The sequence below is a fragment of the Phoenix dactylifera genome, chromosome 1, assembly GCF_009389715.1.
Source record: "Phoenix dactylifera cultivar Barhee BC4 chromosome 1, palm_55x_up_171113_PBpolish2nd_filt_p, whole genome shotgun sequence".
Classification (NCBI taxonomy): Eukaryota; Viridiplantae; Streptophyta; class Magnoliopsida; order Arecales; family Arecaceae; genus Phoenix; species Phoenix dactylifera.
The window spans coordinates 14,551,884-14,567,984 of NC_052392.1; the positions used below are offsets into that span (position 1 = coordinate 14,551,884).

The following is a 16,101-nucleotide window of genomic DNA, read 5'->3' on the forward strand; positions in this document are numbered from 1 at the left end:
GGTGCCTCCGCCCCGCGGAAGCGGCCTACGCCCTCGGCGAAGTCCACGAAGGCATCTGCGGATCGCACTTGGGGGCTAGGTCCTTGGCGCATAAGATCATGAGGCAAGGCTACTATTGGCCGACCTTGATGGAGGACTCGAAGGACCACGTGCGGAAATGCGACGCCTGCCAGCGCCACGCCAACGTCCAGAGAGTCCCCTCTGTCCCCTTGGCGCCAATCACCGCGCCCTGGCCCTTCGCACAATGGGGAATGGATATCCTCGGACCATTCCCCGTCGCTTCGGCCCAGCGGAAATTTTTGATTGTCGCCATCGACTACTTCACCAAGTGGGTGGAGGCAGAGCCACTGGCCACCATCACGGAGGCACAAGTCCGGAAGTTCGTGAAGAAGAACATCATTGTCCGATTTGGAGTACCTCGGGTCCTCATCTCGGATAACGGTCGACAGTTTGATAACAAGCACTTCCGGGACTTCTGCGAGGAATTCGGGATCGAGCATCGGTTCACATCCGTGTCGCATCCCCAAACCAACGGCGAGGCCGAGGTCACAAATCGGACAATCCTCCAAGGTATCAAAGCGCGGATCGGCCGGACGGGGCAAGCTTGGGTCGAGGAACTCGAGAATGTCCTTTGGGCGTATCGGACCACACAACGGACTCCTACTGGAGAGACGCCTTTCAGCCTAACCTATGGCACGGAAGCCGTTGCCCCCGTGGAGCTCGGACTCCCCTCGCCTCGGGTGGCCGCGCACCGACCCGAGGCCAATTCAGAGCAACTCCGAGGGAACTTGGATCTCTTGGAAGAGGCAAGGGAAATGGCTCAGGTACGGATGGCAATGTATCAGCAGAGGGTGGCCCGGTATTACAACTCCAAAGTCCGACCGAAGCTTTTCAGAATTGGAGATCTGGTGCTGAGGCGAGCTAAGGCATCTCAACCTACGGAAGGTGGGAAGCTAGCGCCAAATTGGGAAGGCCCGTATAAAGTTCGTTGGGTAAACCGACCTGGCTCCTACCAGTTGGAAGCCCTAGATGGCCGAGAAATTCCAAGGGGCTGGAATTCCGCTAACCTGCGGATGTATTACCAGTAGAACAACAAGGCCAGAAAGACAATTTAAAAAGGTGCAATACTTTTCATTTCAATAATTTCTGGTTACAGTGGCGTGCTCGTGTGATTACAAGGAATTCCCAGAGGGGAATTAGGGAGTAAAGAAAGTAAAGAAGAGGTGGGGACCCAAACCCTCAACCCAGGGCGGCTGCAGTCCCACCAGAAGTGGGTGCTTCTAACCGGAGGCGCCATCCAGCACCTCACCAAAAAGAGGAGGAGCCGCCGCAGAAGAAGCTCCCGCTGCCCCCAGGGGAACGCCGCCTCCAAAGGATATTCCCATCTTCCCCAGTGGTAGGAAAGAGAAGGGATTCGAGGGGGAAGAGTATATGGAGGCGCGGTCCCGGATTGAGCGTCCGGCGCAGAGCTCAACCGGGAGGCTGAACTTCAAGGAGGGGAGATGTGATCCCGGATGAAACGCCTAGAGCGGAGTTCCGCCGGGGAGACCCTCCTTGTTGATCCCAGATGAAACGGCTAGTTGGCTGAAGTTGTAAGGGGAGCGCCTCCCCTTTCCTTCGACAGGAGTCTCTCAGTCATATGCCAAGGAGGAGGTCCGCGATCCATGGCAACCTGCAGCTCCGGCTTAGCAAATTCCATCGTACCTGCACCTGTATTTATAGCCAAGCTGCGGCCCCCTGGTAGTTCCGATACGGGTGGCTCCAATAAATGCAGGCGCACTGAATCCGGAGCCGTTCCGGCTCCCGAGGCGTATCTCCCCGCGATTTCCTAAGCGTCATTCTCCTTAAATCGCATTCTTTGTGCAGGACGATCCGGGTGACGTATACCCCTAGGTCCACGTGTCTCCGCTCGCGCCCAGGCCGCATCCTCCTCGAAGAACCCGCGTATCGCGGCCGCTCAACTAACACTCCTCACCAGCAGCAACTGGCGATCCGATTTCCCAGGTAACGCATTAATTAGCGTTTAATACCCTTCTCGTGTTCCCCCCAGGCAACGCTTGGAGGAGAGGAGAAACACGGTCGCGGCTGGGCACAGAGAAACCCCGATGGGCGGCGAGCGACAAGTGGCCGACCAACGAGTGGAATGTCCCGAGGCTCGGCCCTCGGATGCCTGGCTAACCCGATGATCATCCCGGGAGCAGACTAGCCGGAAGCCCCGACCGGTCGCCTCGGCTTGCGCCAGCCTAGGCCGACCAACGAGTGGAATCTCCCGAGGCTCGGCCCTCGGATGCCTGGCTAACCCGATGATCATCCCGGGAGCAGACTAGCCGGAAGCCCCGACCGGTCGCCTCGGCTTGCGCCAGCCTAGGCCGACCAACGAGTGGAATCTCCCGAGGCTCGGCCCTCGGATGCCTGGCTAACCCGATGATCATCCCGGGAGCAGACTAGCCGGAAGCCCCGACCGGTCGCCTCGGCTTGCGCCAGCCTAGGCCGACCAACGAGTGGAATCTCCCGAGGCTCGGCCCTCGGATGCCTGGCTAACCCGATGATCATCCCGGGAGCAGACTAGCCGGAAGCCCCGACCGGTCGCCTCGGCTTGCGCCAGCCTAGGCCGACCAACGAGTGGAATCTCCCGAGGCTCGGCCCTCGGATGCCTGGCTAACCCGATGATCATCCCGGGAGCAGACTAGCCGGAAGCCCCGACCGGTCGCCTCGGCTTGCGCCAGCCTAGGCCCACCAACGAGTGGAATCTCCCGAGGCTCGGCCCTCGGATGCCTGGCTAACCCGATGATCATCCCGGGAGCAGACTAGCCGGAAGCCCCGACCGGTCGCCTCGGCTTGCGCCAGCCTAGGCCGACCAACGAGTGGAATCTCCCGAGGCTCGGCCCTCGGATGCCTGGCTAACCCGATGATCATCCCGGGAGCAGACTAGCCGGAAGCCCCGACCGGTCGCCTCGGCTTGCGCCAGCCTAGGCCGACCAACGAGTGGAATCTCCCGAGGCTCGGCCCTCGGATGCCTGGCTAACCCGATGATCATCCCGGGAGCAGACTAGCCGGAAGCCCCGACCGGTCGCCTCGGCTTGCGCCAGCCTAGGCCGACCAACGAGTGGAATTTCCCTGAGGCTTGACAACCCTCAGATGCCTGGCTAACCCGATGATCATCCCGGGAGCAGACTAGCCGGAAGCCCCGACCGGTCGCCTCGGCTTGCGCCAGCCTAGGCCGACCAACGAGTGGAATCTCCCGAGGCTCGGCCCTCGGATGCCTGGCTAACCCGATGATCATCCCGGGAGCAGACTAGCCGGAAGCCCCGACCGGTCGCCTCGGCTTGCGCCAGCCTAGGCCGACCAACGAGTGGAATTTCCCTGAGGCTTGACAACCCTCAGATGCCTGGCTAACCCGATGATCATCCCGGGAGCAGACTAGCCGGAAGCCCCGACCGGTCGCCTCGGCTTGCGCCAGCCTAGGCCGACCAACGAGTGGAATTTCCCTGAGGCTTGATAACCCTCAGATGCCTGGCTAACCCGATGATCATCCCGGGAGCAGACTAGCCGGAAGCCCCGACCGGTCGCCTCGGCTTGCGCCAGCCTTGGCCGACCAACGAGCGGAATTTCCCTGAGGCTTGACAACCCTCAGATGCCTGGCTAACCCGATGATCATCCCGGGAGCAGACTAGCCGGAAGCCCCGACCGGTCGCCTCGGCTTGCGCCAGCCTTGGCCGACCAACGAGCGGAATTTCCCTGAGGCTTGACAACCCTCAGATGCCTGGCTAACCCGATGATCATCCCGGGAGCAGACTAGCCGGAAGCCCCGACCGGTCGCCTCGGCTTGCGCCAGCCTTGGCCGACCAACGAGTGGAATCTCCCGAGGCTCGGGCCTCGGATGCCTGGCTAACCCGATGATCATCCCGGGAGCAGACTAGCCGGAAGCCCCGACCGGTCGCTTCGGCTTGCGCCAGCCTTGGTCGACCAGCGAGCGGAAGAATTTCCTGAGGCCTAACCCTCGGATGCCTGGCTTAGCGCCGGAAGAATTCCCTGAGGACTAACCCTCGGATGCCTGGCCTAGCGCCGGAAGAATTCCCTGAGGACTAACCCTCGGATGCCTGGCCTAGCGCCGGAAGAGTTGCCTGAGGCCTAACCCTCGGATGCCTGGCTCAGCGCCGGAAGAGTTTCCTGAGGCCTAACCCTCGGATGCCTGGCTTAGCGCCGGAAGAATTTCCTGAGGCCTAACCCTCGGATGCCTGGCTTAGCGCTGGAAGAGTTTCCTGAGGCCTAACCCTCGGATGCCTGGCCTAGCGCCGGAAGAGTTTCCTGAGGCCTAACCCTCGGATGCCTGGCCTAGCGCCGGAAGAGTTTCCTGAGGCCTAACCCTCGGATGCCTGGCTCAGCGCCGGAAGAGTTTCCTGAGGCCTAACCCTCGGATGCCTGGCTTAGCGCCGGAAGAGTTTCCTGAGGCCTAACCCTCGGATGCCTGGCTTAGCGCCGGAAGAATTTCCTGAGGCCTAACCCTCGGATGCCTGGCTTAGCGCCGGAAGAATTTCCTGAGGCCTAACCCTCGGATGCCTGGCTTAGCGCCGGAAGAGTTTCCTGAGGTTTAACCCTCGGATGCCTGGCCTAGCGCCGGAAGAACTTCGGGAATCAAAAGTCAGCAAGAAGCAACCAAGAGCTAAAAAAAAAAAGAGGACGAGGGCGAGATGAAGAAATATTCAACGTGCATTAATTTTCAGGGCCGAGGCCCATACAATTGGGCAAAACGCCGACATACAAAAATAAAAAAGACAATGGAAGGTACAAGAGGTCAGCTTGGAGGAACTCCCGGGTCGGGAACGCCGGGCTCGTCCGCGGGAGGTAGGGAAGCAGCAGGAGAACCAGCAGGCGATGGCGCCGGAGAGGAGTCCAGGAGGGAGATCTCGCTCAGGTCAACTTCGGGATACTTAGCCGACACCCTTGCCAGGCCCTCCTCGAAGCCCAAGGTGAAGGCTTCGGCCCCCGCGTCCGACGCGTCATGGACAAACTCGTCAGACTGGCGATAGGTCCGCACTGCCTCCGACATATCATGGGCGAACTCGGCGGACTGGCGATAAGCCTCTACCGCCTGACGCCCGATTTCCGCCCTCTTCTCGGCCAGCTCCGCCTCAGCTCGCTCCATAATCTGAGCCTTGGCCTCCAAGACCTTCGCCACAATCCGGCCTTCGGCCTCAGAGGAGACCCTCAGCAGATCAGCCTGAGCCTCTTTATGCTTCGCCTCGGTAGCAACCCGAGCGGCCTCGGCTTCCTTCAGGCGCGAACGGAGCTCTTGGACGTCCGTGCATGACTTCTCCAGGGCCGACTCCAGTTCGCCTAGTTTGGCTTCAAAAGAGCGGATTCGGTCGCAGGCGTTGTCGGCAGACCGCTGGGCCTTCTCCCACCGCTCTCGATAGTCCGCGATCTTCCGGGACTGCTTTTCAGCCCGTTCCTCCGCCTTCTTGACCCTGCTTTCGAGGCCCGAGGCAGCTTTGAGTTGCTCCCGAGCCTCTGACAGTTGCTCCTCCAGGGCGGCGAAGCCGAGTGCCCGCTCTTCGGCCTCCCGGAGCCTCGCCTCGAGGTCCCCGGTCGTCCTGCCTGCCGCAGCCCGGCCTCCCTCTTCCATTGCTTTCAGCCGGTCCTCGGCCTTCGCCAAAAGCCCCGCCTGTTCCTTGTAGCACTCCTCCAGACGGATCATGTACTGGGCGAGCTAAGAAATAGGAAAGATAAGGGAGTCAGGCGGAGAACAACAGAGCCAATAAATGGTGAAAGACGGCCAGAAGAACACTCACCGACATGAGACAGACGCAGCTGGCGGCCCCAACGTCAGAGACATCCAACTCCCGGACCCGCCGACGGTCCTTCTCCAGCAACACTGTTTCGATGAGATTTCGGGCGCCATCGGTAGTGAAGGCAGACCCCGATTTCTCCCCGGAGCCGGATGGTGGTTCTGCAGCCTTACCCTTATCCATCGCCTGGGGAAGAGTCCGACTGATCGCGCTCGGGGCGGGGGTCGCCCCAGGAATTGATAGGGTCCCGCTCGGCCGGGGCCTCGGCGCGTCCCTCCTCGAGTCATCAGGAGCCGACCGAGTCGAAGGCCGGGTCGGGGACCGATCACGTCCGACCCGTCCGTCTTGAGCAGGCTCAGGTGGCACCTCCGGAGTAGCGGCAACCTTACCACCGGAGGGCTGGTACAGCGTCAGCTGCCGGTCGGTGCCCACGACATCTCCCTGACCGGTGGGCCCGGACTCGTCGGTCGGCATCGGAGGTATCTCCTTACGGGACTTCTTCGCCGGTGGGGCCCCGCTCGGAAGAGCTCGTTTCCTCCTCCGGACTGCTTCCAGCAGGGACGCCCTACCAACAGCCTTCGACTTCACCGACCGCATGACGTCGTCGACCTCTGCAAGAAGGACGGGATGGTCAGGGACTGAGAAACCGAAAGGAAAAAGGAACGAAAGAGAAGAAAAGAGCTAAAGAAACGATGGCGGACTCACGGTCGGTGGGGACCGAGCTCAAACCGACGTTCACCAAGGTATCCTCAGAAATGAGGCGGCCCACCGGGGGAAGCTGGCCCTCGGCGACCAACCCCTTCAAGGCGGCGACGCCCTCGGATTCCTCCCTCGACAACTTCGACAGGCCAATTGGGGACTTCACCGGCGTCCCCCAGATTGCCCTGATTTCCCAGGAGGGGTCTGCATCAACGAAAAAGAAGCGCTCCTTCCAGTGGTGAATGGAGGTAGGACCCTCCTTGACAAGGCCGCACCCTCGCCGCGCTGCGAAGCACCACCACCCTTTGTCCTGGGGGTGGCCGCTCAGGCCGTAGAGCTCCCAGAAAACGTTCAAGGTGGCGGGAATCGCATGCAAGCGACAGAGAACCTGGAAGACCGTCAGAGCACGCCACGAGTTCGGCACCAGTTGCGTCGGTGCCATTCCTAAACCCCGGAGCACCTGTAAGACTAGGTCTGAAGGGGGAAAGCGGAACCCGGCTTGGAGGATGCCCTCATTGATGGCGATCTTCCCTCGGGGAGGATGAGACATCCTCTCCTCAGGCCCTGGGAGCGTGACATTGCAGGCCTCGGGAAGGTGGTACCGAGCCACAAATCCGTCTAAGCCCTCGGCGACCAGTTTTGATTTGATGCTATCTGCTCCCACTTCGCCCATCCCTAATGGCCAATCTACGGTCAGGACGGGGTCAAGAAGGAGGGAAAGGCCGGAACGACTGGGGTGCACTAGTACAAAAAGAAAAAGTATGAAGAGCTCAAAGTAGAAGAGTGGGAAACTCACTTGAAGAGGAGGAAGAACGGCTCCGAGAGCGTCAAAGGAAAAGCAAGCGAACGTTTCGGCGGCAACAACGGTAGCGCAAAGGAGAAACTCGAAAATGTCCGTAAAGAAGAAGACGGACGGGGGAGGGCCCCCGATTAAATAGGCGAAAGGGCAAGTGACACCTCGATGACGCCAGAAGACGCCTGGCCGCCGAAGGGTCGCTCGCACCCCAAAGGCGAATCGACACCATTAAGGAAGGATGTCCGCCGAAATCCTCAGGTTGCCAGGTCAGCAGCAACCGCCATACGCCATAAAGAAGGCGGGAAGCTTGAAGCGCGCGCGCCTCTCCGAAGGATGGCGGCAATCTCGAAACATCACTCCCTTCACCTGTTCCCCTTCTGGTTCCAGGCTCGGAAGTGGGGGGCTACTGTTATGGGGGAATTGAGCCGCCATGCCCCACGTGATCGGCACGCGTATCCAGGAAAGCTACAGCTGCCCTATGATCCAGCACTCTGACCCCGAGTCGGACCTCCTCGGCTCCGCAGCCCGACCCCGGGTCGGCTGCCCTATGATCCAGCACTCCGACCCCGAGTCGGACCTCCTCGGCTCCGCAGCCCGACCCCGGGTCGGCTGCCCTATGATCCAGCATTCCGACCCCGAATCGGAGATCTTTTGATAACGACAGGCTATTCTCCAGAGGCACGCCGCGGCCTCCTGCTCCACTACTCCCTGCAACGGCTGTACCCGATGCTGCCCACGATCTCCTGTATCGACCGTACAAAGCGGAGCTCCACTACGCCCTGCCATGACCGTACCCGGCGCTGCTCCACGACGCCCCGTAACGGCCATGTCAGTGGCCATTCTATCGTGCCCCACGACGACAAACCCCCTTGAGAGACCTCCCAGCCAGGCATATATGCGGCTGGGGGGAGAAGGGGGGGGGGTAAGCAATACCTCCCAGAGCACTCTCTCCCACTTGTGATTATCATCTCTCCTCCTCCAATCTCCTCTGACTTGACCGTCGGAGGGCCATCACCACCCTGGTGGTGGTGCAAGGCTTGTTTGCAGGTTCCTTGGCGGAAGGTGGAGCGCAACCAGCACCAACCAAGACAACTCAGGCGGAACCCCGTTCACACCGTCGTGTCAATCGTTCTCGGTTTGGACCACCAGCAACAACGGCCATTCTAGGTATTTGCTACATATAGAATCAAACATTAGACTGGACGTTTTGACAATGAGCAATTTGATTTGATGAAGCTGCAGCAGCGAGATTACAGCGTTATTGCAAACTGTAACGTAGACACAAGTGGTAGTGGAAAGGGGTAAAATAGTTACAGTCCTCCGCGAATTACTGTAACTGAGCTCATTAGAAAAGTTCAGATAAAATGAAATGGAGCGCTGGAACTAGGTAATATCAGAGCTCCACTGCTAGCTCCAGGCTGTGATAAGTCAAGTAAAATAATAAAAAACAATGTTAAAGACAGTGTTACATAGATTAAAGAATCTAATGAACTGTAAAAAAGTGTGATGGAATCAATTTTTGGAATATATAAATTGGTGGTAAGAGGAAAGGGGGTTGGGCACTGGAGTCTGTTCTTTATTTTTTTTTTCCATAGATTTTTTTACCAAATCTATATAGTTTTAGGGCGGTGCTCATCATTCAATTGGTCCTCTCCTCTTGTGCAGTGCTGAGGTATAAATGATACAAACTTTCCTATCCCACCTCTCTCTCTCACACACGCACAGCACTAGATCTCTTTTTCATCTATTAAGATACCTCTTTCTTCATTCAGAGATAGGCGTGTAAGGAGGCTTCCGGGCAGAAGAAGACATTTAAAAAGCTTAGCGCAAACAGGAGAAAGATCGCATTTTTTTTTTTTTTCCAATTGTTTCGATGGAAAAAGCTTCAATGGAGGGCAGGGAAGTTAAAGAGGGGAGGAATCTCAAGTTGGTGCCTTTCCTTTTCCCACTTTTCACTGTGTGCTTTGGGCGTGGTCTTGTTTTGGCTTTAGAGCTTTGAGTGTGGCGTAGAGAAAGGGAGTGGGTGAGGCTTTGGCTTTGAATGGTTTGGACTGAGCTGCTCTGTTCTTCTCTGAAACCGATGCACTCTTGCTTCTTCTCAGGTTGCTGAGAGCAGAGGGGATTCTCTGATTGCCTTGTCTTTTCAACCCTTCTTTGCAACTGTGTTTCTTGTCCTTCGAAGCCTTCTATGTCCAATTCCTGGCGTTTTCTGGTGTTTGCCCGCTCGTGTTATTGGAATTTTTTGGCATTCATAAATCGATCCCTGCTTTGACTGATGATCTTTGAAGTTATTTGTCAAAGTTTATGCGATTTGTCTTGCTGGTAAAATGGGATCTTGAATTACTATTGCTGGGTTTGTATCATAAAAAAAGCTTTCATTTTTTGCTTAGTTTTGTTCTCGAGATCAATAAAGCTGCCGGTATCTGGAACAATGGCCTCTAATATGAGCTGGGGGCTCTGCGACATTTTGAGGATTCTCTTCTGAGATTGGTGGGTTTAGTGAACTAGGTTTTGGAAGAGGTTCTATGCTCTTGCGCTTTTTATCCATATGTTCTGTTCTATCAGCTGTCTTCGAATTATTCTCGACAGATTAGCCGACTCTTGTTATTCTTCTCTCGCTTTCTTAATTGGAAAATTATTGATCTTGAAGTCCTTCGCCCCTGCTATTTAAGAAATTACTTGTTTCCAGTCGAGTACTCGTCTTTCTTATTGGTTCCAACTCTCTTTATCAGTTATTTGGGTCTCTATAGTTGGATTGACATTGTTCTGGATCACCAAGATCAAATTTGGCAAAACAGATCGAGTTTGAATTTTCTTTTTCTTCTTCTTCTTCTACATCAAAAGAAGAGATCCAATTTTCGGTAGCTGTCTCTTTAAGATTTTCTTGTCAAGGGACAGAGAGAGAGAGAGAGAGAGAGAGAGAGATGGAAACGAATCCAAATGATAGGTTTGGGATGGAGAAAAGGAGTGGGGATGTCTCTGCCGACTGCCGATTCGGCAAACCGTCGATGGGTGCTGTTCCAGCCAACCCTGCCATTGCCATGGGCCAAGGTGTTTCCATGACTTCCTCCTCGTGTCCTTCAGTTCCTGGGGTGGACTTCTTTGGTCCTGGCGTCTGGAGCCACCCTGCCAACCCACAGAACTTGGGTTTTAGTAATGCTCAGACCACCAGAGGTGCCTCCAGTAGCATACCAATTGGAAAACCAGTTGCAGTGTCTTCTAAAGGCATGTTCTTGCAAGCCGTCCCTGGAGTTCTACCCCCAAGCCTCTCCCATTTTCCTTCTGATTCTGCTTTCGTTGAGAGGGCTGCGAGGTTTTCGTGCTTCAGTGGTGCTAATTTTGGTGGCATGATGAACCCTTTTGGCTCATCTGAATCTTTGACTGCGCACTCTAATGCCTCAAGAGGTGTCGCTGGAACTCAGGGCCTTAAGAGTGAATTAAACATGACTGAAGTTCCTAGGGATATCACTGTGCCAGCTGATCATGGATCCAGCAGCGGAAGTCCATCGAAGAACCGAAGAGACAAGGGGAGCTCCCTGGTTGGGGACTTGAGCAACGCGTGCCGAGAGGCCAATTTTACTGAAGTTGATCAAGAGAAGTCCCCTGAATTGGCCAACGCAGCCGGGAATTCTTCTTCCAGTGATCTTGGTTCGAAGAAGAGAAAAAGATCCAATCAGGTAGATGATAGCAACTTTTTCTTCCGATGAGCTTGTTTTGTTGTGACTATTTTCTTTTCCTTCTATTCTGCATGGAACTATAGACAAGATTTCTGAGTGGATTTTTCCATGGTAGGATATGGAATTGGACCAAGTACAAAGAGGCACACAATTGTCAATGGAAAACTCAAAGGATAATACTGAAACAAAACAGAATCTTGAGCAGAGCAACTCAAAGCCTACTGGGAAGCTGGCCAAGGATAGCACAGAAGATCTGAAGGAAGATTATATTCACGTGAGAGCGAGGCGTGGCCAGGCAACTAATAGCCATAGTCTTGCAGAAAGAGTAAGGTTCCAGTAATGCGGCTGCGGAAGTTTTCTTGTGTCTTGTTTCCATATAGAAGCTTACTTGGTTTGAATGAACTGATATTTTTTGCAGGTAAGAAGGGAAAAAATAAGCGAAAGGATGAAGTATCTTCAAGACCTTGTGCCTGGTTGCAGTAAAGTATGTCTAAAGAATAGTTTTTATGACGTTCATATGCAAAATTCAATTATATGTTCTTATTTAGTTATGGAATGTTGTAGGTTACAGGAAAGGCAGTCATGCTGGATGAGATCATAAACTATGTTCAATCATTACAGCGGCAAGTTGAGGTATTTTTGCTCTATAACCATATAGTTCTAGTCTTGTTTTTGGACATGGAAGACTCTTATTCTTTGACCTAAGTGAACATAAAGCCTTGCATCCATATGTTGTTCAATATCATATATTTCTAATCATTTAGAATGAATTCACTTGTAAATATTGTAACTAATCGAATATCTTTTCTTCCCCCAGTTTCTATCTATGAAACTTGCAACCGTGAATCCACGAGTGGACTTCAACATAGAAGGGCTTCTTTCTAAAGATGTATGTATCATATCTCCTTTATTGCTAATGTTCGATCAGCAATCATCTGAAAGGATGTATTTTTCAGATCATAGGCTCAAAAGACAGTTAAAAATGGCATATTTATTGAGTTAAAAAGATAAATCTGGCTTCTTTGATGCTTGTTTTCTTAAAATTTATAGTGGTATAATTGGTTGATATAATCTGCTGCTTCGTGTAACAGCTTTTTCAATTCCGTGGTGGTTCTCAGTCTATGATTGGTTTCTCGCCTGACATGATTCATCCTCAGTTGCATCCATCTCAACAGGGTTTGGTTCAAGCTGGGATTTCTGGCATGGGAAGCCCTTCAGATGCAGTTAGGAGAGTGATGAATGCTCAATTGGCTGTCATGAATGGATTCAAAGAGCCTACACCTCAGGTTTTCCTACTTGACAATCCACCTTATGCATGAGGAAATGATATCACATCATATTTCATGCATCTTGAAAGTAAATTGATTTTGATTTTGCTTGGATCAGAATATTCCATGCATACAGGCATGCAGAAGTCATTTTGCACAATGGAAACATGAGGAATTGGGTAAATTGGGGGAAGCAAGAAGATGTTTCTCCCTATTTAGAGCACCAATAACTTAAGTTAGAAAGAGAGGCTTCAGCAAATGAATATTTCCAATTCTCTGTCTTCTCTTCATTCACCAAAGAACCAATAAGCTGAACTGAAACTATTATTAACCTGAGCTGTTACAGTTAGTATGTAATTGCCCAGAGGATGAATTAACAAAGGTATAGAGTAGCCTTTTTCTTGACCCTGGACTAAATTTTTGAAGTAGGGTTTTAAATTATTGTATGATATCCACCTCTGGCCACTAACCAGCATTTTTTTTTATGTTGATTCAACTGACACCAGCTGCAGTATAATTAAAGCACTTTTAGATTGCCATTCTTAATATAAATGTTAAACAAGTTAAAAAAAATTCGCAACTATAAATTAATCTTTAATGGGGAGGAAAGAAATTTCAATTTCTTTTGATTGCCTGCCGTGCTTGACCTGTACAAGGATGACTATTTTTCTCCTCCCATGCATAAATTCAAACTATATCTAATTCCCACATCAAGCTCCTAAACATGGACTCCAACCGAAGGGAGCATATGTTCCATTGTAATCACTTGCATATAGTGAAATTAGAGAAATCTATTTTGCACTTTCATATGTGCCTCTGTTTTAGATAAGTAGGAGTTTCTTTTTCTTAATGTAGTTCCAATTGTCTTCCTTGTTAGGTTATATATATTTTAACTTGCTTTCTTCTATCTTAAAGAATTTTCAAGGAGAAATTCCTTTGTTACTGTCTTTTAACCATATTTTTCCCATCTATCTAACCACATTTTTCAAACTGTAATATTTATGAGTACACAAATGCCTTTTCTGTTAAAATGATTCAGCAAAAATTCATGGAAAAGAATATGGGAAAGCATAGCCACTTTGCAATAATGTAGGCTAGTATATCATTCATGTTATCTACAAGTCATACTGTAATATTTATGAGTACACAAATGCTTTTTCTGTTAAAATGATTCAGCAAAAAGTTACAGTTCATGGAAGAGAATATTGGAAAGCATAGCCACCTTGCAATAATTTAGGCTAGTATATCATCCAGTTTATATACAAGTCATAAATAGCCACATATAATTGTAAATGTACAAGTACACTGAAGATGATTTTTTCTAAAGCCAGATGTTTCGTTCTCATACTATCTCAATCAAGAATACAACTGCCATAGATTGATATCCTTGTGGGAATTTTGCCTCACAACCCTAGGTCAAAAATATGAATAAAGTTTAAAATAAAACTCTTTCAAACATTTGAAATTTTAATAGTTATGGTACCTTTTCCTCGAGAGGAAGACTGATATTATCTTTAGATCAGAATAAAATAAAACTGGCATGATAATGATTTTAAACATCAAAATGTAGGAGTCAAGAATATTTTTACCTTAATTTCAAATTTACAATGCCAAATAATGCCCTTAGTTTCACCTTTTTTTAAACTTTCTTATATCACTAGCAAGATAACATTATGCAAATCTAGACTGCATAATTTTATTTAATATCTCTGCAGATACCAAGCGTGTGGGATGATGAGCTCCACAATGTCATGCAATTGAGTTATAGTACCAATCCTCCTCTCAGCACAAAAGAGTTGAATGGTAAACCTCGTGATGGCTTCCCCATATGAAACTATGACTCTATCAGAGTTCCTTAGCTAAGATAAAGTCTCCTCATCTGGCTTCATGGGTTTTTCTGTCACCAAGTTTTTCAGAAGTCGAGCTTTGGTTATTACATATAATACATTTCAAGCTACCCTTTTTTCATACAAAGCTCATGCCCTTGCAACATGGTACCTAAGAGGCAAAAGGGGATGCATATGCTCATCCGATAGCTCTAGTGGAAAATAGCTGATTCCACTTTAAGCATCCAAGTCCAAAGCATTGCCTAAAGTTTCCTTGTTGTATAGCAATGGCTGCATGCCCTGCAGTTGGTTATATCATGTACTAGCTTCATTTCTTTTTATTGGAAATCTTATAACCATTGTATGATGATGTTGGAATCAACAGCTTGGCGCATGTAGCCCAAAAATCCTGAACGGATCTGGTGAAATGGCCCTGAATATCAGGGTCTTTTTTATATTTGAATACGACTGATGAATTTTTTTTTAATGTCTGCATGCCAGTAAATGTGTTTGTAAACACTCAGGCTTTCCTATATCTGAAGTCAAACTTCCATGTACAATGCTCTAGTTCATATATCTAATCTTTTTCTTCTCAAAAAATTATGTCCAAATTTTCCTGAACTAAAGATTCTTTTGACATGGCTAATTTGCCAGAGGAATATATAGAGCTTGTTGATATGGTGATTTTCAGGAACGATCTTTCTTGATAGATTTCGTGGAACTTTGTGCAATGGAGCAACATTCTATGTCATTTCCTTCTGCTTACCTCTTTCTTTCTCCAAAAACCAGCTTTGGTTGGTTTAAGAGAAGCAATATGTAATGCTTGGCTAGCATAGAGGAGAAGCAATTGGAAGTGACTTACTGTTCAGAGGAGCATCTTTATTTACCTGCATCCTTTGTCTAAAGTCTTATCAGATGCGGATCTAATCCTCACCGGTGAAAGGGAATTGATCATACTGCAATGGGGCCTGTCTGATGCTTAATTTGTGGTTCTTTGGCTGATTGCTTCCAAAATTGGAGTGAGCAACATCTCCCTGTTAAAGATATAGCTGATGTCGTGAGAGGCTTTGGTGGAGGAACTGTGATCCGACAAAGATCTACTGGCGGTTTGCCTGGGACACCAGTGGTCCCAAAGCCTGAAGGAAGGCGTTCTACTTCAACAATAAACTCAGCCTGAAGCTTGCAGCATATGCCATTACTTTAGCTTGGCTAGTGAAGCCTTCAACAGTGCTGTGAAACCGAACCAGCAACACTTTCCAAGCACGAGATGCCCCACTGCTTCATATAGGCCTTTCCTTTGGGCCACATCCAACTGAGGTTGTGGGAGATACAAACCTAATAGAAACTGCTACGCTTTGTCCAATTTAAGGTAAACAATAAAGAGGTGGTTAGCTTCATAACCAAAAGGAATGGATGGTTGCGTTCAAGAGGAAGACTTGATCATGCATGAAAGCTTATTCAGATTGGGCTGTTACATCCTAGTTATGTCCTCAATCCTTTTCTGACGGTATTATGCTAGTGATTCACAGCAGACAACTCTCTAACATGGTCTCCTCATCTAAAAATAATGAAGAACGGGTGTCTGAAGTTGTAGGTGATGGTAGGTCTATCCAACCACCAGTGGCCTGCTGAGCCAACATGGGCTGACTGACAGGAGAGCATGGAACGCTCCAAAGCTGCATTATGGGTGCAACAGCAAGGACATGCCATGATCTTTGTCCAACTGTCAAGAATTAATCATTTAGGCACTCATCATGAGTTTCATGTTGAATGAGGGGCACTCTTGTTAGGTGATTTAGTATCTAGAAATCCTGAGGAGTATATTACATGATGTGAAGCACTAGATAATGTGACAATATACTAGAAGTAAACCTACGACAATAATTGTTATATTTCATGAGGCTCCCTGCCAGACAAACAATTCATGAGTTCCAGGGAGAATGTACAATAATACCAGATTCTTGTTCAAAGGATGTAAAAAGATTGTATTTTGATGACATAGAGAAGACTAAGTTGTTACTCCCCTTGTCATAGCAAAAACCCTCA

At 50.4% G+C, this 16,101-nt stretch overlaps 1 protein-coding gene across 4 annotated transcripts; it reads left to right on the forward strand.

Moving 5' to 3' along the window:
• The first annotated feature begins 8,846 nt into the window (after positions 1–8,846).
• LOC103712747 (transcription factor bHLH49-like) lies at positions 8,847–14,588 on the forward strand. Of its 4 annotated transcripts, XM_039127497.1 has the most exons (8): positions 8,847–8,956; positions 9,057–10,961; positions 11,077–11,286; positions 11,380–11,445; positions 11,526–11,594; positions 11,779–11,850; positions 12,053–12,247; positions 13,945–14,542. In XM_039127497.1, exons 2-8 carry the CDS (start codon positions 10,209–10,211, stop codon positions 14,059–14,061), a joined length of 1,482 nt encoding a protein of 493 aa, XP_038983425.1. In that variant the 5' UTR covers positions 8,847–8,956; positions 9,057–10,208; the 3' UTR covers positions 14,062–14,542. The 4 variants fall into 4 exon arrangements, with proteins under 4 accessions (XP_038983425.1, XP_038983430.1, XP_008797587.2 ...); XM_039127502.1 differs by lacking the exon at positions 8,847–8,956 and having other exon boundaries at positions 8,990–10,961; positions 12,119–12,247; positions 13,945–14,588; XM_008799365.2 differs by lacking the exon at positions 8,847–8,956 and having other exon boundaries at positions 8,990–10,961; positions 12,137–12,247; positions 13,945–14,588.
• The last annotated feature ends 1,513 nt before the right edge of the window (positions 14,589–16,101 follow it).

Bases quoted from the DNA above. Each gene is read 5' to 3' on its own strand.
- LOC103712747 (XM_039127497.1), top strand. From the start codon at position 10,209: ATGGAAACGAATCCAAATGATAGGTTTGGGATGGAGAAAAGGAGTGGG. The intron at 11,446-11,525 runs GTATGTCTAAAG...GGAATGTTGTAG, and splicing joins TTGTGCCTGGTTGCAGTAAA to GTTACAGGAAAGGCAGTCAT. The intron at 12,248-13,944 runs GTTTTCCTACTT...ATATCTCTGCAG, and splicing joins TCAAAGAGCCTACACCTCAG to ATACCAAGCGTGTGGGATGA.